Source organism: Coccinella septempunctata, chromosome 5, assembly GCF_907165205.1.
Source record: "Coccinella septempunctata chromosome 5, icCocSept1.1, whole genome shotgun sequence".
Classification (NCBI taxonomy): Eukaryota; Metazoa; Arthropoda; class Insecta; order Coleoptera; family Coccinellidae; genus Coccinella; species Coccinella septempunctata.
In genome coordinates this window covers 17737296-17760428 of record NC_058193.1, presented here as the reverse complement: position 1 = coordinate 17760428, position 23133 = coordinate 17737296, and the positions used below count along the sequence as shown (strand labels likewise).

General features: G+C 33.9%; 1 protein-coding gene across 1 annotated transcript in view; it reads left to right on the top strand.

Moving 5' to 3' along the window:
- The window catches only part of LOC123313030 (hemicentin-2), a 108267-nt gene that overhangs the window by 68715 nt on the left and 16419 nt on the right, over window positions 1–23133 (top strand). Inside the window, exons 3-4 of the mRNA XM_044897693.1 lie at window positions 4136–4410; window positions 16056–16238. Coding sequence (XP_044753628.1) covers window positions 4136–4410; window positions 16056–16238 — 458 coding nt within the window. The remainder of the gene's footprint in view (window positions 1–4135; window positions 4411–16055; window positions 16239–23133) is intronic.

Here is a 23133-nt window from a genome sequence, read left to right as displayed (position 1 = left end):
CTATAAATTCATCCGAGGTAGAAAGAAGATGAGTTTATCGATTTTGCCGATGTTTATTCCGGGGAATGAGCTGAGCTTGTTGTTTTGAAATTTTCAGTCATTCTGACAAAAGTCGTGAAATACAATATTTGATATTCAGCTTTAACACAATATCTTTAAAAAATTTGTTGTGTTGGTATGGTTGTGCTTTAATTCTACCAATTGAAATTAAACGAATACTTCTCCCATGAAATCTTAGAATAGATGAAAAATTTCTCCAAACATTAGATTCCCAATACTTCACTGTAAAAGCTTCAGCATTCCATAATATATTATACCTTATACCTCATGTGTTCTATATGTTTCTCCGATATCGAATTCCGGAGTTATTTCCGTGATAATGGCAGTTTCAGAGTTTTTAGCTCGGGAGTTATTGCCCACATACTTCAAAACTTATTTCGATGTATTGAAGTTACTCGAGAATATTATCATGACATATTTATCTTCAAACTGTAAGCAGTCAGATTGTTGAAATTTATCAATGAAGGATGTCTCAATAAGAATTCAAGATTAGAAGTTTCAATGAAACATGGTTTTTGGTGACATTCTCATTCTCTGTTTGTCACACAATCACGATCTCACCCAATCATGGTATTTATCCCTTTCTCGACACCCAATGGCAACATTGTTGAATAAAAATTGGAGTGATTAATTTTCACAAATCTCAACTGGATAAATTGACACCTACGGATGCATCAAGACCGACAACTTTGGTTCAGTTGGAATCAATGATCTGAGGTTGGAATTTCAAATGTTAGTTGTTCAGCACTCAAAGAACCTGTTCAGTGTTTTAATGGACCAGGCAGCTGCACAAAAGGTCCAGTATCTTGCCCAAGTTATACAGCGACGATTCTGAACATGTGATTGATTTTGCACCATTTTATGAAACCAATTTTGTTTTTTATGTTTATGCGAATTGCATTTTCCTTCTTTTTATCACTGAAGGATTAAAAGTGCCATTGAATCCATCAAATGGGGGATGAGGAATTCATCTTCCAACAGGAAATATGTCAACTTTTGGAATTATTTAGCACCAGAGAGTATAATTGTGTAAAAAGTCAAATGTTCATCGAGTAACCATATCCTGGCATCCGTCATCAAGATCAATACTGAAGTTGTTCTTCATTATAAGCATATATCGTTTTGCGTTCAGCACAAATAGGTAAACAAACCTGAAAAAGAATCGTACGAATGGAAAAAAGCTCTCATTTCCAAAATTGTCCTTCTATGGTATAGCATAAGTCATTAATCATATCTGAACACTTAAAGCATACAATTACAGCTTCAACCAAGCTAATAGCGTATCCGTGGCTATGATTTTCATGTATTTTATTCCGTACTCTGAAATACACGCGGAGCACTTATGTTCACCGGGATAAAAAGGGTACATTAATGCCGAATAATTATCCTCTCCCTTTTGAGGCAATCTGTGTTGCCCAAAAATTATTTCTATCTAAAAAGACCAAATTATATTATTTCAAGTTAGGTACGACGAATTTTATGAACCACAGTAACAGTATCATCTTCGGGTTGTTGAATATATATAATCACCTAAATAAATCGTGAAAAGAACTGAGGTCCGAACACTTAAAATAGCTACTAGATCGATCAATAAAAAACTGTATGAGTTGACTGAAATCACCGAAGCGATTTTACTTCTCGGAAAATTTTATTCTGGTCCATTCTTCAAATGTTACGCGCAGAATTCCACTCATTCAACTACACAACTACGCCGTGGACATCGCAATAACTAGTTAGTCGCTTGCATCTGTTTAACAGGTACATACAAAGGCGTCGTCTTCACAAAGAGGAGTTGATGGAGTAAACAAATGTTAATTATCCTTCTCCTTTTCTGATTATGAATTCCCCATCTCCAGAATACGATGTACGGGACTAAACAAGCAACTACTGTCACAGTTACATTCATACTTAGTGTTTGCCCTCCCATTAATCCGCTCTATTTGCCTTTGCAGATTGAATTACCCTAGTGAGGAGGGCATCTTAATTCTCCTAATTTCGAACCCGAAGATAGCCACCCTGCATAATAGAACTGAAAATTGAAACCCTTTGTCTTGTATTGGTTCGAATGCAAATTACGCCTACACCTAGTTATAACATGTGATGAAATTGATTTATCTGGGGATTATGGCTATTATTTCAATCGACACTAAATGTTGATCATTTTGCGCGCTTTTTCCTCAGAAAGACATCGTTATTATTTTACCCGAATGTATTCAATTTACGAATTTGGAGCGGAAATGGTCTCAACCGATTGGGCTGGACTGAGGACTCGACAAACTTATAAATAAATAATTCGAGGAAAATCAATTCTGATGTTCATTTGTGAGCATCTTCCGAAAGAAAGGCGCTTAAAATATTCAGTATAGGCTGAGCTGCCGAATAAGGTTTTAATGTGTGAAATTCGGCCGATGGTTTCACAGTTATGGATATCTTCAATTTTTTTCATATTTGATGAAATACTGACGCAGTGGAATAGAAAATCAATGAATAGATTATTTATAAAAAGATTTGTGCAACCTTTTGTTGAAATTGCATCATCAGAAAATGGAAAACGTTATACCTAGTGGATAGTAAATCCAAAGAACTGGAAAAAATACATATTGCGCTGCAGTTATAATGCCAATTAAAAAATATTATCTCAGATGCAATCAAAATACAAGATGCAAAATATTGTCAGTCGTGTATTGTCTACTGAGCGGATCTCGAGAACTAAAGGAGCTAAGACGACGGATGACAAATTTCCGAGCTGATTTTCAGAGAAACAAAGAGTGGTGAAAACCGTAGTTCCCTAGGATTCTGCGTTTTTGAGTTATTAGAAAAAAAAATGAGATTTTGACGATTTCGAAAAGTTCTCATAACTTTTTTATCCTTGAAGTTACAGATCTGAAACTTGAAACTTCTACAGGCAATTTTTTACGTAGAATCCATCGACGAGCGCAAAATATTTTTTTCATTTCGAATCATTAGGCGAGCTTTCGTTTTTTTAATGCAAATTTTACTGAATTTGTTATTTTTGAATTGGAAAAAAATGTCAGAAGATTCCTCGTATAAAAGTTCCTAAGAAGAAGATCTGCAACTTCAAAGACAAAAAAGATATGAGAATTTTTCGAAATCGTAAAAATCTCGAAAACGACGAATCGTAGGAGACTACGGTTTTCACCATTCTTTATTCCCCTCAAAAAAAGCTCGGAATTCGTTTTCTTCCAGCTCTTACATGTAGTTATCGAGATCCCCTCAGCAGACAACGAATTTTGCCCACCCTATATAGTACAAAATACACTATTTCAGATATATAAATTAAAAAATACAGTCAGGTGTAAGGTTATGTGAATAGAAAAGATCTTATTACAGCTCAACCTACTAATCACTAAAAGAAAAATTTCTTTTCATGTACACTAGATTTTTAAATGTACTATCAGATAAATTTCATCCATCGTGACATCGATACCAATAAGCTCACAGAAAAAAGAATATATCCGTTTAAGAATGACAATGACAATTGAGAAACCAATTATCAATTTGACATACAGTACCTACATGTGCAGTGTTGCAAAGATTTGGTTATTTAATGCTGTTTTCCGCAGCTTATACAATATTGAGATCGCTAAATATTTTCATGTTGAAATATATTTTGCATTATAACTATACATTGTAGCGACAAGTATTTGAAATACTTCACATTTTTACGTATGTAAACCTACCCCTACCAAATATATTGTCAATTGTTTAAGAAACTTTTTTCCAAAATGCGATGTTCTTTATTTTTATTTTTATTTATTAGTACCTCAAGTACCTATCCCTCATATTTTGATCAGAATCGAACAATGAATTGAATAACACTGATCGGTGTCGCTATTTTGTTTTTTCTTTATCATAAAAAGGTGTCACCCAGATTGTTCGCAATCTTGTTAACTTTAGTGATAAGTCAGATAGAGATGGGCCTAAGATTATTACAAAGAACGTTTTCCAAATACTTTGAGATTTCAGCCTGAATGATAATTCAGTAGGTATTTGAAAAAAAAAGCTCTGAAGCATCGAAATAAAGGTGATATACTAATGCTTATTTTGTTCGCAGATTGAATTACTATCCAGAGAGAGGAATCTACGATCTTTTAATTTCCAACGCCAGCTATGATAGGGATAATGGAAAATTCGAATGTAAAGTGAAAGCCGGTGGATCAGGAACCAATTTGCACGCGCAAAAGTATAGCTTAACGGTATTGACGATTCCACATACACCTGAAATAGCACCTGGATCTCAAGTCACGGTGACTGAAGGAAAACGTCAAGAGTTAACTTGTGCTAGCAAAGGAGGTTCACCCGATCCCCAGGTCAAATGGTACAGAGAAGGTGAGTTCATCTTTTTTAATATCCTAACTTACTACCTCATTAGTTGAAATTGAGTTTTTGCGTGTAATACCGAAGGCAAACACTAATCCTAGTGGAAGATATTATATATTAGTGTTTTTTAACACACTCGTGAGCATTTGAGGGTTGTTGATTACCACCTTCCATTATACAGCGTGTTTCAAATTAAGTCGGCACCAATGCCATGTTATTATTCATGCTACGAGTTCATTTGAATGGGCAAACTGGTAGCATTTTTAATGGTCTTTTTCAGTGCCGAACACAAAAAAAATGACTGTCGCGTTCTCAAAATATTTCACAAAATGATATTTTTTAGATGGAGAACCCTATATTTCATCATTCATTTCGATTCGTAGTATCATTTTCAACAACAAAGCTCATATAACTTTTCTTCCTAATGTTGAAAACGATCGACTTATGTAGGAATATTTATTTCATTCACTACTACAAAAAATTTCTTCGTTTTGGCGAATCAAATCTCATGATTGTCCAAACACCTAATTTTGGTACTTATACGAATATCAATTTTTTTGGGTGTTTGGACAATCTTGGTTTTATTCGCCAAAACAAAAATTTTTTTTACTAGTGAGTGAAATAAATATTTTGCCGACATAAGTCGCTTATTTTCAACTTGAGGAAGAAAGGTGATATGAGCTCTGTTGTTGAGAATGTCATTACGAATCGAAATGCATAATAAAACATAGGGTGTTTCCATTTAAAAAATTATCATTTAATGAAATATTTTGAAAACGCGACTGTCAATTTGTTTTTTGTTTTCGGCATCGAGAAGGCTATTAAAAATGCAACTAGTTTGCCCATTTCTCCGAATTCGTCGCATCAATAATAACGGAGTTTGCAATTTGGAACACCTTGCATAGGTAGAAATTCTTCTCGGTGTCTTTTTGGAAATAGTGAATTGGAAGATGAAAACAAATAATAATGTATGTTGTTATTAATTTAAAAAACAGCATTCTTGTTATTAGCAGGTCAAGGCAAAACTACTTCATTCGGTGAATTAAACAACAGGTTTTTTTTTTAGTGTTCAGTTGAATAAAAATTTTGAAGACCGGCAACTTTTATTATTACAAATAAAGTTAATCACATTCAAATTTTATAATAATTATTATCGACAAATTAACCCCCCATAGTAAATCTGTACAATATCAATCATCCATTCCAAATTCATATGCCATCCCATAAAATATTTCTGATGAGAAAATGCATTCCATGGGTGATAAACCATAAAACATAAAAATTTATGGGTCCCTGCAATAAAAATGGCCTTAGTATCATAATACAGTTAAATGTCAAAGGAATTGGAATTGGCTCATAAACGCCTCTGAATAATTGAACATTTCCCATCGAAATTTCATTTAACATTAAAGACATAGGATTCACGATGGGAATAAAATTTTATGAAAGGTTGAGGTTACTGTTACGAGGCAACTTCCAATCTCAAGTTTTTCTGATATAACACGTGAAAATCGATGTAGAAGTATTATCCAGGGAAAGCAGTCCTTTGATTATACGAGGTGAATCGTTCACTTCTACGCATTTTTCACAGTAGATTCCTTCCATCAAAGGAATCAATGCCAATTGGCCAAATTAGGGATGCAAGAAATCACTATAATTTAAAAAATCATACTTCAATTACTTGTTACAACTCGTATAAAGATCAATAAACAAAACTTCTACAGTCTATGATTATTTCATATCTTCTTGCCATATTAAACACCATGTGAAAGTTCCTTGATACTACTTGAGATATTGTCCACCAGTTAATCTTATATTATTGAAGCTTTTAATCAGAAGGAAAAAATTATTATCAGTGTTTCGATATGAATATTTGTTTTGATTTTCTAGAACGTTATGCTTGAGGATGTTGATCAACTGAGATTACAGTATATCCAATTGACAAAAAGGCTTGGAAAAGTCCTTTCAGAAGTAAAGAAATCCTGCATTGATCAGTTCAATTGTCAAGGATGTGAAGTATCATTGAGAATGCATAAAGCGTGAAAAAATCATAGAGTGGCCATAGGAATCTCCAGATTTTCGCCCTATTCTTGTGAGGTCATTCGAAAAAAATTCATTTTGAAAATAGATTCTTATATATTATGCCTTTGAAGTTTTAATGATTAATGACTAATGAAGTTGTCGGAGTACTCTCTATTTCCTTTTCAGTGCCTCACACTCTATACGTATACGGTTTTTCAACAACCAATCAACATTCTGTGAATGTTAAAAGTTCAGTTCCCTTTACTATTGTTAAACCTGTCGTTATTAAGGGAATTATACGAAAAGAAATATCATTATAACCTACGTCTGAATCAGGAGGAAATTTGGGAAATATTTCACTTAATGAAGGTGAAATCAGCGAGTAATAAAATAGATCGATTTCAGCTATCCCCTATCTTTATCGGGAAATATTGAAGTAACGAAATAAAAATTATATCAATTTCCCAAAATAGTATCAACTTCGAATTCAGTAAAAATTTATTCTTTGTCCCATTATGGATATTGCTGCTATTAGAAACACCATTTCCATTCCATAACGATAACAAAAGAAATCACAATTCCCAGGCATTTCTCTCATGGTAATTGGAATCTCGAAATGGGTTTTTAAATGCATCCGTTACAATATTTGTGTCATTCTCCGAGATTGGACAATTATAAGATAAAACTCCCTTCGGATAAACACGCCGCAATGAGTTCTCTGATGAGTTTGGAAACTTAATTGGCGGATGTGTCACTTGCAGTCTTGTGGTTTCTGCGTTTTTGTTGCTTTCGACCACGAGCTACTTCGACTGAGACGAATGAATTTTTTTGGGCTATAACTTTACGCTTTGATTTCGTATTCTTTTCTTCCTAATTGCCAACATAGATAGTCAGAGTAATGACGACAACTAAATGGGAGTACCTTGGTATACAGGGCGAGCCGACTACAAAAGAAATCTTCTACTGCGCCACCAATTTCCACATTAAAAGTGACTAAAAAATGTATAAAAAAAATTTTATACGACTGAAAATTTACGAAATGTGAGCACTTATTCAAAGAGTCGAAAAATCAGTTGTCATTTATAACTTGAAAATAAAAGAATATAGAGGGATTCGGTTTTGGTCATTATCAATCTTGGAAATCGTGGTCCATTTTTTCCGATCTTTTCTAGCCTCTCCAATTGTACAGCAGTTCTCAGATGTCATAATCTTGCTATGAGTATTCCGTATATCAGAAATATTTTTTTGTGATTTTGTTTGTCTACGTATTTCCCATCCAACATACGAGGGCAGCACTTCAGATGATAGATTTCAGAATTGCTGACAGCAATTTTAATTCGTTGTTTTCATTCTCCAGACCAGAAGCAACGCTGTATTCGCTTTTCTCTCTCGAGATAAATAAAACTGTTGTCTACGACAGGCAACAATCTAACGACTAACGGTTGATTGTAAACGAGTTTCTCACATATATGCGGCAATTTGCATCCGAATGAGGTTGTTCCAACATTATGCATAACGATGAAACAAAGAATGTTTTTGATTTCGTGGCTACTGAAGCGATGAATTTCGAACAGTTTTAATGATAATAATTTATATGTTCAAGCTGATTCTACAGAGCCAGTTCTCGCAGAAACTTTCGGAGATAATTTTGGATAGAAAAGAGAAATCGTTTTTAATATATGACACTTTGTACTTGACATTGCTACTAGTATTCAATGGACGAGTTCAGGAACGCTTGCCAACCTTGTACCTAAATAATAGAAAAAACTCTTTCAATGAAAACCTATTTTTTTTAAATTATATATGGGCCTTTCGGTTGCTTTCATCATATTACAATCCTTGGAATGTCCCCGGCACTCAAATTCTAAGTGATATAAAAAAAATTAATATTGAATTTTCAAGGTGAGTTTTGACGTTATTCCTGCATTTTATTAATGGTTTCATCCATAGACTAATAATTTATTTATTATTCGTTCCTGAACTCGTCCATTGCTGTTTAATCCATGAAAAATATGCAATTTGCGCTAGTCTCCAAATCTTATACTTATGCAAATTCCCAACTAACGCATTTAGAACACAATCTATTTCTTAAAACTCATTACACGCCTTTACGATTGTTTAGTAAAAATTGAATTTTATTCCTTGTACCGAAAAAAAGCCGTAAGCGAAGTAGGGCTTTTTTTGTGATTAGGATGTTATTTATCATCATTATTTTTGCAATCAATATGAAAATGATAACATTTCTGAATAGAGAATGGCGCGACCTTTCAAACGATGTATCACAAGTTCATACTTCCTATTTGAAAAATTGGGGGTTGTACCCTTCTTTCGAAGGGGGTTGAAGGTAGGGTTCGTATTTTTACGTAAAAGAATGACACGTTAAAATTCAAGTTCGACGAGCTCTGGACTCTCTGGTAAAAAATTGGAACAGTTTCGGCCTGAATATTTTCCAGATTTTCAAAAATATTAACCTTTTTGGGTTGTCGTATTGTGGTTAGCATTAGAAATGAATATTGTGAAAAATATGATACCCTTAAGGTATTCCTTGCGTTTCTCTTGATGTTTGTATTCAAAACCTTTCTCGATTTTAATATCTTATTCCTCATCAATTTCTTTAGGGAGGAGATAACTTGAAAGAACTTCAGATGAGATGTAATCATTTGCACGATCTTCCCAGTTTGAACAAATCCCAGAGTCGTATAGTTAGTTAACTTTGGATCATCCAATATCGTTCGAAATGTATCACAGATCGTATCAGTCTTGTGGCATTAGAAAAATAATGTCTAGATAAAACCGTAGGGTTATAAGGTTAAAGTACGTACGTGTGGAATAGTGAAATGGCTGTAATTACAATACCTCAGCTCCATTCTGGCTAAACCCGGGATAAATGTTATTACAACAGAACAAATTTTCGATCCCGAAGTTTTCCCCCTATTCATTTCACCATGAAATGAGTTTTGGGACTGGAATGGGCAAAAGTGAATATTTTCTCATTCATACGTTCATTTTTGGCTATGAGAAACGCATTTATTATGAAAGTGGCAAATTATCTGAATACTTGCTTGTTATTCTTAACTTGATTTGAGTAATATCATTTATCGAAATTTAATGGTATCACAGTAAGTGAAAGATAACAAGGAGCATTGTGTGTGTGTCCACTAAATTTTAAATTAAAATAATTAAATTCCAGCAAAATTTTCAATTGAGTCATGGAGTCCATAAACCCTTTGATTTTTGGCGAGGGATAAGTTCGCGTCTTATAAAGAAACTTTTGCGAATTACAATATTTCAATATATCGAAACAATATATCGGAATTGGCCGAAGGGATCGTCAGAGAGGTTAATTCATTCCATATATATCCCTTTATTACACAAAAATTAGACCTGTATATAGGGGGAATTTTCTAGGACAGCCTGTCAGAATAGTAAAGAAAAACGATCATTGAGCATACTCGAGAGTGTCAGATCAAGATATGAGGGGTTCAGAGCTGAAGTGAACCAAGTCCATTCAGCCTAGTTTTGGGATGAATGGCTTAGAAGTTGTTAATCACCCATTAATTCAAAAGTGACTTCTTTAGATTTTAAAAGGCTAGAATGTAAGTATATGCTTACATAAGAATAATAAGAAATGAAGAAGTCACTTTTGAATTGATGGGTTATAAACAACTTCTAAGCCATTCATCTCAAAATTAGGCTGAATGGACTTGGTTCACTTCAGTTCTGAACCCCCCATATATGTGGTTAATTACATGTTGAAAAGTTATAACTACCTATTCTCTTAATCTGACAATTTAAGCGTGACGAGAATGTGTGGGAGGGCGCCAAATTTGAAAAAAAAACGTCACGTCTACATTCTCGAGCACGTTGGCATTTTTTTTTATTTTGAAGTTAATGATTCAAGAATATCGGAAAAAATATAATCTGACAGTTTCAGCAATCCGAAACAATAAAAATTGGCCACAAAGGTCACAAAAATCTTTTTTTTCTTATTATCTCCTCCCTTGGGCTTCAAATCTTTTCCGCATTCATTATAAAAGTTGTAGAGCATAACATTTGTCTCAAGCAATTTTTTCTACGTTCAGACGTTTTTGAGATATATGGCGATAAATGGGTTTCTACATTGACCTTGTCCTGTCGTATGTGTGGCTAAGCTCCTCGCCTTTACCGCCTTCTAACTCGAGAACGGTTCAGAGTATGTAAAATTGCTTCAGACAAAAGTTGTATAGAATTTTATTATCTACAACTCTCATTATGGATACAGAAAGGATTAGAGGTACAGGAAGGGAGATATTTCAAAAAAATTCCTATCATCTTCAGATTGTCAGATTAAGAAAACCCCGCCTGATTAGTGTCAGATTAATGGGTCAACACGTCTACAACACCAAGATAAACCATCTGTATGGAAATCTGACACGCTCGAGTATGTACACGTAACGATTTTTTTTTTACATTTTCAGAGGATCGTTGTGACCTTGCGTAACGTCCAAATTGTCAGTCCCTTGAAAAGTAGCTTCCTCTGGGTCCAATTAACATATCCTCCAAAAATCTAACACGTTCGAGAATTTTTTTTTACCATTTTCAACTCTTCCGTACGGCCAGCCCCACCGCGCAAACTGTCAGATAAGCGTGAATTCATTATCAGAGACACGTAGGGCATACACAATATCTTAATCTAACACGCTCGAGTATGTACACCTGACGATTTTTTCACATCTTTGAGAACCTGCATACGCTTTCCCCAGCGCTGAAAGTGCATACTTCATAGAACCTTTTTTTTTCTATCTAACATCGAATCTTCAAAATCCACTAGGTTTCCACGACGCTCGAGTAAATCCCCATTCAGCATCGTCGGCTCCCTAACTACTGGAGAAGAGTGTGATAGCCGACAAAGCCGCAAGGCTAAAGTCTTAATAATAATAATATTTTATTTCCCTCCTTGCACCCTCTATGAAGAGGGTGCATGAAAAACTTCTTAGTCATACACGAAAGAATGCGTAATTTAAAATGAAGATTGGCCTGTTTCAACATAACAAATACGAGTAGGTACTGAAAACATGAATTTTGTGCGGTGCTTTTTATTCACGCTATATTCATTGCAATGGATAATATGACTACGTATTCATGATATTTCAAATCATAAAGGGTAATGTGCCTCAGCATGAGCATGTTACCGTGTATATCAATTACTTACACTGGTTTCGTATCTCCTTTGATGTTCAATATAATAATTCAAAATGTGAATTTACCGTTTTCTCTGACATATTCATCTAGGTATGGAGCATAGCAAACGAACATAATCACGAGTTTATATGTTTGTGTTGTTCGTCAATTCGTATAACATTAGGGAGCTGAGTGGCAGGTGGTTCCTGATATAAATTCACCGAACGAAGAACTAGAGTTCTGTATTTGATTTACCAACTGCAGGAATTGGTCGAATAGACCCGCATCATTACGTTTATGAATATTCCGCGTATGCAAATTTTTGCATCCAAAATCCTCTCAAACGCCACAGCGCCACTGCCATTCCGGAATATTGAAGACTTCTGCGAAGTGCCATCAAGAAAACAAACAGAGGGTTGAGTTGTAATGAATCTGGGTGGCACATTTGAATCTCCCGACCATGTGATGGAATCTGAATTGGTCCTTGTTCAACTGAAGGACTGCATCAGAAAACGAGATATCGATTAGGTATGGAGCTACACTTGCCAAGATACGTCCGATTGAAATACTATATGATTTCTAAAAACGTGTTGATACGTCAACATTAACCTTTTTAGATCTAAAAATTCAAGTTAGAACTGTCCAATCAATAAGAGAGAAATTCTGAAGTTTGCTGTGCATAAAATGAATTTCTATGAAGAATTGATTCTTGCCTCGGGTGTGTTAAAGCACCAATGCTAGACACTATAAGGAACGTGCAAACTTTGAAGGAATAAAAAAATTATATTCATGAAAACAAAATATTTGTGCACTGTACAATCGCGAAAAATTTCAATATTTTTTCAAACATATTACGATAATTTTTCCACCCTTTTCAAACATACTAATAAATGCTATAACATTGATAAACATCCATTTGCACCAATAGGTGACATACATATTGCCGAAATAAACATACTTCATTCATATAATTCTATCTTTATAGTTCTATAATTTAATGGGGAATTCTCCTCAATTTGGGTTATCACTGCATATGAAAGTTTGAACTGAATAATTATGAATTTCATTCATGAATTTTTCAAATTCACCACGGAAAATATTCAAAATCAATCTTCAAATATGGGGTTTTACAATTTCAATCGCTTTGTTTTAAGTTTACGATTTGGCAACATCGCCTACTAGAAAATGAAAGAAACAATGTCCGATCAGCTTGTTTATAAAATAACAGCTGTTTATTTACAGTCATCAACAGCCTCAACAGCAACCTGCCATAAAAATGCCATAAAATTTCACGACCTTCCTCGTTCGTCGCAGACTTCATATATAGCCATCTTTGTCTATCTCATCAAGATAATGTTATTGTAATTGTGTTGAAATTCATGTTTTTAACACTATTTTCAGATTTTATTTAAACGGTTATCTATTTTTTTTTCTCCATTTATCACCATCGGAAAAGTACATAATGAATAGGAATGATTTAAATAAATTTCCAGCCTATTTGTAATTTCAATAGATACAATTTCATTTCTATGTTCTCAGTGCGAATGTGAACTCCATTTCGTTGAAAACACTTACGTACAGGATCGATGAAGTGCTGGAAGTAATGGATCATTAGAAGAATCCAATTATATCTCCTGTGCCGAAATTTGTTTTTGAACTCTATTAAAAGGCTTTGAAAGCATGTTTCGATGACTACCGAATAAAGTATCTCAGTCAAAAGGGTCATTTGATACCGTCCGTAATTTTACGTAGGCAGTAAAGTGCCTCCAAATTAGAAGGGTTTAAATATTCATAGAAATAAAATGGAATCGAACAAACCAATTTAGTGGGAAAATAGCGTAAACATGAACCAGACCCGGGAAATATTCGAAGAATATTAGAGTATGTAAATCTCGATCCATATCGCTATTAGCAATTCGCTGGAAAAAGATTCCGTGATTTCAATGGGCGAGAAAAATGAATTAATCGGTAAAATTTTAATGTTCAAGAAAATATAAATGCAAATCTACCAATCTATATGTAAATGACTATCAATATTTTCCTCCTGAACCGATATCTGCGAATTGGGCACTTTTGCTTTTAAAACAGAATGAAATCTGGCGTGAATTATTATTTCAGCAGAAAACAAGACTGAATACTTGATGGAATACTGCTCATTTCCATCATGAATTAATCTGGATAAGTGGATTATATTTTCCATTTCAACAGGCCCACCGAAAATTCGTCTCCATATCAATTTTTCTCCCTAATTTGCGGTTCTGAACTGAGAGGAGATCTTACACACTGGTAATTTTTCAGATTTCTCCAAAGATAATATCTCCTCAATTTCATCTTTGTAGTATGTGGTATGTTCTCGGATTGTTTGAAGTATAATACAAATTCATACCAAATAAATACAAGTGAAATTATTTACTTGGATATAAATTCATGTTCGAATGAAAACTCTTATCCTTGAAATACTTCAATGGTAGTGTACTTCAGAGTCCCATGATGACGTTCTCTTGAGACAAAAAATTCACAATGACTCAGTTCGCATGCTATAGGAGACTGGAAATCTCCTCCCAACAAAGCACAACGGATCTATCTGAAGAGCACAAGAATTGGATATTCAATTACTTATTTCTATAAATTCCGTATCATGAGTAAACTTCCAGGAAATCAATTAAATTATGTACCATTAGTTCTTTTGTATATTTTATTCCAAACCATTAATCAAATAAAGAATTCCATTATTGCCATCGAATATTAATAAGAAAATTTGCCTTATCAGCTTCGGCTAACTGAAAATACAAACTTTGCTCCATCTATCATTAACCGCTTAATTATCAGTTTCCCTTATTCCCACTGAATTTAAAATTACTTTCCGAATAATTTCTGCCTTTCGTTCTTCATTTTCCTTTATTAGAATAAACGAAATCAAATTACAGCACTGATTGACTTTTCTATTCCTCAAGGATTGGACAATACTATCGAGTATCGATTTCAGTTCATACAATAACAGGATTTAACTGAAAGAGGAATAATAAAATATTCTCCACAATTGAGTGCGGAAATTCGAAAATGAAATATTGATGCCTTTCTTTCAAATTTCCCGTTGCTAATCAGCCTACAAAGACATTACATGATTTTCACTACATTGAGTTTTATGAAATACATTTGTGCCTTTCGATTGTCATAATGATTCAACAATCGTTGAAATCGAAGTAATGATATAAAATTCATGTTGTTTTTTTAAGGAAAGTTCTGATATCATTTGGTAGTTTTTTGTGATTTTGTTCTTACATTTAGGTTTCTCGTGACAGAACACCTCATCTACTAAAGTGTTCTTGTGGTACTATCAAAGCTCTATATCAACTCTGTGTGAAGTTGCAATAGTTTTAAATAACTAATTTTGACACTTTAGTAATTGTTCTGTGATGGAATCGCCAATGTTTTTCACAAAACTTAGGCAAAATCCAAGATTATGTCAAAAACCTATCTTGAAAATACAATAAAAATTTTGTATCATATCACTTGGATTTGATTAAGGCAGCCTAAAATGCACGAATATGAAAAATATGTTGGCAAACGTTTCTGAACTCGTCCATTCACTTTTATAAAAGCAGTCGGTTGGCCATGGAATAATCTTTTTGAATTTTTGTAACTAGAAAGAAAAAGGTTGGCACACATGAAATGGCGTGATTGCCAACACGACGTTGACACATCTATTTGCCAACTACTAGTTTTTATGCTGCAGAAATGCTTGCCAAAACGAAGAAAAAAGTATCAGGTATTGCTAATTTGAAAATCTCCTCATTCGATATAATAGTGACTCTGATATTTTGAAAACAACGATTTATCAGACGACATCGATTATATTCGATGTAAGTAAATTAATGCAGGGTGAGTCTCGTACAGATATACAATTTCAACAGTAGATTCTTGAGGTCAAAGGCTCACTTTTTTTTACCATTTTTTTCCGAATCGGCTTGGTTTAAAAGATGCAAGCTGTTGAAAAACCATAAAAAATGTGAATAATCCCTTGAATCAGTTTATATAAAACGTTAATTATATTTATCACATATTTTCGAATTCATATATTTTCAATCCAAATTGTGAGAAATATCTAATTATTAAGATCTTTGTGTAGAGGCGACAACAAAGCGCTTATTTCAAATCCAAAAATGTTTTGACAAGCGTCATAACCTCACATTTTCATACTACTGTGCGGAATGTGTCCAATTTCCAAGTCCAACCGACTGCATTCATAAAAGTGACTATAGTTACAAATAATTTTACTTATAGAAAAATTTGCTATTGTACCTTTAGTATAATTAATTCAGTTTTCATGACCTATGTCGATATCTTTTTATACGTCAAACCTTGGGGTAGGTTATAGGCTCAGTTATAGGTAGTTTTTGATGATTCCTCGATTTACTCATTATTAATTACATACCGTACTATTACTGATGAACATGATCTTATGATTCCAGGTTCTCTTTATCCCCTTGAAGCGTCCTTGAAGAATGGTGGTTCAAGAGATCAACCAACAACTGCCACACTTCTGATAGTCCCTACCAAAGAAGACGATGGTGCAGTATTCAGATGTGAAGTATGGAATAGAGCTTTGAAGAGTGACAAGAAACTTGTGTCTACTGTTACTGTCAACGTAAATTGTGAGTATACATTAAGTATTACATTAATTATTTTAAAATATCTTGAGAAGCAAGAAGCAAAGTTCATACCGAAAGCATTATGTGGAAATTGATACCAGAAAACAAAAGCATATTTTGTGAATCATTTTCTTCCTCACTGCATAATCTGGGTATTTTACGTTCAAGTTTTATTTTTACCTTCTCAAATTTTTCCTAAGTAATTTTACATTTCATCAAAACATCGATTACGCTCCTTCGCTCAGAGTGACTTTCACGTGTAAATAGTTGACATTTCTATCATATTCGAAGCAAATGAAGGGAAATTCCGTAAGGACAAACATAAAATCGATACAACAAAAACTTCGTTTATCTCAATTCTTGACATCACTATGGATCCTTGTGAAGGTATATATTTTGAGATATTAAAATTATTAATAACTTTTAAATATCCTGGATTCACAAAATACAACCTCTACATCCTTTATTCATTCGATGGCTTAAGAAATTATGGTAATCATTCCCATTGAGGGTCTTTAATATACATAAGAACAACGAAATCACTTCTCTCAGCCTTAATAGCATAGTAGGAACCTGTTATGGCTGTGTTATTTATTTCTAACCCATTAAATTTCTTTCGATCTGATAATAACTCTAGCATATTCTAACGAAATGGGGTAGGCAGCGTCCAATCCATGTAATATTCAATTTGCGTGTACGCGTTAAATGTAGATTGCGCAAAAACTGAGTACTCACGAACCAAGAAACACAAATATACAAGTGTTGTGTTATTTTACTATTTCCTGCAAACTTTCACTGATTCATTAACTGGTCAGCCATTTTTGTGGAGCTAATTCTCTCATTTAATTAGATTATCTTGTAGTTAGGGTAAATTTTCAGTTGTTTTCTGATGATATTCCTTCCACATTCGTTAGGACTGGTGAAGCTTTTTTTAATAGATACATTGTTGTAACCTTGGATGAGGTTGTGCGGCGAAACTGTCGAATTTTGCCCTTACAAATATGGCAGCATCTGCCAAATAGATTGATTTCTTTCTTTTGAACAGAAAAAATTATAAATTCAAAAAATACATTTTTTTTTACTAAGTTCAGGATCCTGTAAATTAATTATTACATTAAAAAGGTGTTACTGTCAAGGAAAATAACTCTGAATAATTTGGATTGTCATTTCATAATAAATAATCAACAATATCCTAGTGTAATTAATAGGGGTCGTTAATTAGAATTGATGATTTCGTTTGTTTTAGAGTTTTCCATATATTTTGATTTGTATTCATATAATATTACTAATTCTTTTTTGCGAATTATAATTCATTCTTTCAGTTTGTGTAATTTTAATAACGAGATAGATGTGAAACTAACGAATATACCAAAAAGGCAACAATGATACCAGTTAACATTCATGTTTTATAGACCGATTTTCAGACGTGGTTTGTAACATAATCCTGGCTTCGTCCGACCCAAAGGTCTGGAAAGCAGTAATTTATTTTTTCAATCCTTACTGCCAGCTCCTTTCACCTATAATTACAAGGCGAATGCACTGGCTACCAACCGGTATCCGCCATCATAGAACTCGCAAGAGTGGCAAGCACGGAGGTCTCAAAAGTGGCCTTTGTGGACGGGACAGGTAGTAGAGTCTTTTATTTGCATGGAGGAACAAGACGTTCGTGTCTTCCCCTATACGCCTAACCTCAAATATTTGTGAAGATTAGTATACGGCCTTCGGATAAACCGAAATTATTATGTTGGAATCCCAAAAATCGTCATTAGGTATATAATCTGCTGTTGTCGTTATTCAAATTGCTAGAGTGATACATTTTCCACATTTTCGATGGGACTGGATTATATATTCCAAGGCAGATCAGGAATTCTGAGACTGAGACATGTGTGCTCCCCAATAACTTCAGGAAACTAGATGCGTCTTCTGATAAAATTGATGTTTCCAAAACAAAATGATTCGTTCCGTTGTTGGACCCCTTGCTAGAGGTATCGAAAACTTTGTCGAATTATCAAAGCAAATTATCTACATTTTGTTTCGTTAAGGGAGCTGAAGGAAGATTCATTATTTGTATCTTCAAAGAGTTGTCGTAAGCTCATTAGAACTTAGTAAGAAGCTTTTGTCCCGAATTCCACCTTCAAAATTCTTGAAGTGAAAATGTTGAGTTCACTGTATTCACCCCAGATGCTGATATAACGACTTTGAATATTTTAATGAGGGATTACAATTGCCAATTCTTCAGATAAAAGTATATCTCCAATATGAGTTACCGACAATATTTCAGCTGGAAGTTAATTAATACCCAAATCATTTTATTGGAAATTCATTTGCTAGCATGGTTAATAAAGGGTGTTCCGCAGAGTGCGAAATTTTTATTGTATTCTTCACATTATTCAAATCAGCGTTTGGTGCATAACAGAACAATTTGGATATACACTTACAATAACAATTAATGCCTCTGTATCCAAATGCCATGGCACGACTAGATGTTTAGTTCATTACATGTATGTATCAGGGAGCAACTAATTCACTAAGGCGTGGTTTTTTGGGAATTACCAATGTGTGAGCCATTGTCTCACAAAATTTTAATTATATTTCCATCCTCATCAAGTACATTGCTTTTACAAGAACACCTGATTCCCTCCCAACTAGATGGAGGTCCACTTCATTATACTCATGCAGTGTGGCCATGGCTCACTGATCATTTCCAAGAAAAATGTATCGATAGAAGAGGGACATCAAAATTTTCATTTACATACCTACTTCGCAGGTTCCTTTTGAGAAAAATCTTCTCAATCTTGGCGAATCCTCCATTTCAAACCCCCCATTCTTCTGTGAAAAAAACTTTTTCATGTCATTTCGAGGAGGCATAGCGCCAAAGAAGAAATCAACTGGTTATAATCAAATTTCTCCAAACGTATTCCCACAGTACTAATAATAGTGAGTGCAGGGACATGACCAACTGGTCTAAATTCAGTTGAATGTGAATAATTAAAGAGGAGACAATTCAGTTACTCTTACTCTAGAGTTCCATGAAGGGAAGAAATACGTAATGAACGACTTTCTGAAACGAATTGGTAATTTTTACGCTCTATTGAAACCTACTTTCGGAAAGTGGAAAACTAAACTTAAATATTGAATAGGTCGTCCGTCGTAATCTGGATGCAGGACAGGATGTTCAGATTTTCCAACAGAGCACATTTAAGGTTTTTTTCAGTGAGCGAATTTCAACTTTTTATGTAGGAAATTGCAGAAAAGTGTTCGTCCATTTTTCATAACAGTCAATTCATTTTGCTATCAGTAATCACTACACTTGTTTCGATTGTTCGTTCACTGTCAGGTACCTCTTATTGATTCGATCATGAATTTCATTAAGTATCAATCAGGATATGAACACATAAAACAATATATATTTTCGTATAATACATGATCGAGTATATATGCTCCTTCGACATGAAACTCCAGTTCCAATTGGATAGAATCCACCATTTTCTATTAAACTCAACTCTTATTCATCATAGCTGATAGCTGCAGTTAATTAATTATGGTGGGTTAATATGGAAGAAAAGTAGTCTTTGCAGGGTTGTTTAGCAAAGTTTGTTAATGTGCCAAAAATGTCGTTAATACTCGTTAAGTATATGCATTTATTTTAATAAGAATTTCATCATATTTTTGATGCCCTATGCTCTCAAATTTTGACCACCTATTCCAGAATCATCCAGCGTGTTATGGAATATATACCCTCTAGAGTCTAGGATATCAGGATCTCAGAAATTCATTCAAGAATGTTGGAGTGAAGCGTTGTGAAATAGTCATCAATGCTTATGCGCCAAATAAATTTATTTCAAGTAAAAATTTGTTGGGCTAATGAATCTTTTGTTGATCGAATTTTGTTGATTTTTATTGGCGAGCTCGTCATCGTTATGATTTCCTCCCAAAGCTGCCTACAGATTACTCCGACGTGACGTGGGACCACGTCATAATGCATGATTCAAAAATCTAACATAGCGTTTTGTGCGCAAAATCGTAAGTTAGATTTTTGGGTCATGCGCATTATGAGGTGGTCCCACGTCACGTCAGAGTAATCTGTAGGCATCTTTAGGCTACGGTTACTGCGTATACTGACGACAAACTGCTTTTGTGCAATTAATGCGATTTGGTCGTCAGGGTGGTGGTTGGTGGTTACTTTGCAATTATGACTGCGATTTCAGATTTCCCTACAAAGATGAGTGAATTCGTTGAGTTTCATTTTCTGGAGATTCGGCTAATGAAACTTTCATTATTGAAGGGAAAAAATAGCATGACAATCAGTTATTTTATAATAGAGATGAATAAAGAGAATATCAGATGCTTTTCCAAGAATTGTTGTGGTAATTTTTGTCCCTCAAACACCTTTACTCATACTCCGTATTGATCAGTCTTTCGTTATCGATTAAAAAATCCATATTTAATTTCACGAAACACCCAAAGAGACGCAATAAGTTGCAAATTCGCACCAAAAAAAAACAAACTAGTTTGAACGCAAGAACGTCTAGGTTGCATCCACTGTAACCACTCCCATTTAACATCGAGGATTTGTTTCTTCCTGTGACTTTGTCCGTCAAATTTCCGTCCGTATACGTGTCCATAGTAACCATAGCCTTAAGTCTTATTCAGAGATTCTGCATAAACCCAACATATATAATGATTTCCATACATCCGATTCATCCATACCTGAAAATATCGTTACACAACGCTCTAGTACGGAGGACCATATTTCATTCAAATATTCAGAATAATTTAGTGAGCCATATTTTTCACAACTTGAGACTAAATATTCAGGGCAGGTTCGTTCGTAGCCAATGTGGAAATTCTATTATTTTTCAAAATCGTCCTTCGATAAGGATTGAAATGAACGTTTTCTCCCGAATGGGTTATGTTTTCGTTTCGTTCGGAATATTCATCCTTGCGGTAACTCGAACCGGTCCTGCCCGAAAAAGGAAATCATTCTCCTGATTACTTGGGGCTTCGTTAAGTCCTCGAACGAATAATTCCGCACTTGCAATTCTTCCAATTATTGGCAATTTGTCTCGACTTATAAAGCGGGATTCGAACTTACTTGAATAAAGTTGATTCGCGGGGAATCGGAAAAGGAAAACTGCTAATTACTGGTTCATTTGAAAGTGAAGTTCTCCTGGAGATCTCTAAGCGTATTTTCAATGATGTGAAATTCTCTGGAAAGTTTTATGCTCTGCAACTCGAATCGTTCTCGAAATGTAATAAAATATCCCACTATTCAGAAGGATTCTTCCTTTGGTAGAATCTTGGTAAATATATTATAGTTTCAAGTATTGGAACAGTTCTCTCCATTCTCGCTCTTGCAATTATTTTTCCTGTAGCTATATGCTAGCCAAATATACCCTGTATGGTGAATCTTATGACTAGAATTCATTTAAAATTAGAATAGTAATGAGTGAGCGATAAAAGCTGATATTCCAATCACGTTGTGAATGGTTACTGTTTCATTTTAATTTTCTTGATTTGAATTATTCAGGAAAATCCCCTCACTTGCTGATTTTGAATTTCAAAAGCTAAAAGTTACACTATGATATTTCTTCTTGCGCCCCAACCTTCACTATTTTTTTTTTAAATATATACAGTGTGTCAGTATTGTACTTTTGATGATGTTCAATGATGAAACTAACCGAGAAAGTAACGAATTCATTATAACAATTGCTTAATGTGTCAGAAATTAGGATCAAGATTTGCCCATTGCTTTCGTTTTTCAAATGAGAACCTTATTTTTTTATGATTTATTATAATTCCTGAGTTATTTGGGATTTCTTGAATTTATGTCGTACGTAGAATCAAATTAATAAAATCTGCTTCATATCAATAATCTATGGGCATAGAAGATAAATTATCCCAATAATTCACAATTATATAGGTATAATAATCTTACCTGAAATTTTTGTATTCTTCATTCAAATTCTGTATTTTGCATTTTTTTTTCAAATAAATGAATTCAGAAAGGAGGTTTGTCACTTATGGATCATTGGGAAAGTTTATCTTCTATGAACATAGATTTTTGATAAGGAACAGATTTTTTGAATTATACTCTACGTACGACATGAATTCAGAAAATACTAAATAACTCGCGAATTATCAACAACACCGAGAACACGGTGTTGTATATCAATATTTTTCTTCGCAGACTCCAACGCAATCATCAAAAATTCCAATTTGAAAAAGGAAAGTTATGGGCAAATCTTGAATTTTTGACACAACATTTGCAACACCCTGTGGCAAGTTTCTCAAAATTCAGGAAAAGTACTTTCAATATTCCCACATTCTTCGACTCCGAAAATGTGAAAACGGTTTGTACTTGAGAAATTTAGAATAGGAATAACAAACATTATACAGAATACGCATAAAAAAAGTAAGATATATATCTTACATTTTTTCAGTTTTTTCCAATGTTTTGAAAACTATTTGAATGAATACAATGGTTTTAACAGAAATTTATTAAGCATTGAAAACTCGATTCATATCAGAAACGAAAAAATAGAAAAAAAGTTTTCATTTTCACTCTTTGTGTACCGGAAGTGCTCAGGCTCCAAAAATATTTGAGCTCGGTAGAGAATTTCGAACAATATCCAATATCCATATTTCAAATACGTTCAGTTTTCCAGAAACGTCTAATAGGCACACTAACTTGGGACACCCTGTATATAGTTTAATATATAATGAAAAATCATTCTATTACCCATTCTTACCTTTTTGAAATATTAGGGAAAAATTAATAATTTGTGATTGTAGAGTACAGCAATCAGGCCATTATTTTTGTACAAATAACTATTGAACAAAATCCTCCCACTCGTCGATTTTTTTCCGAAATGAAATGAAGTTGGAGGTTAATACT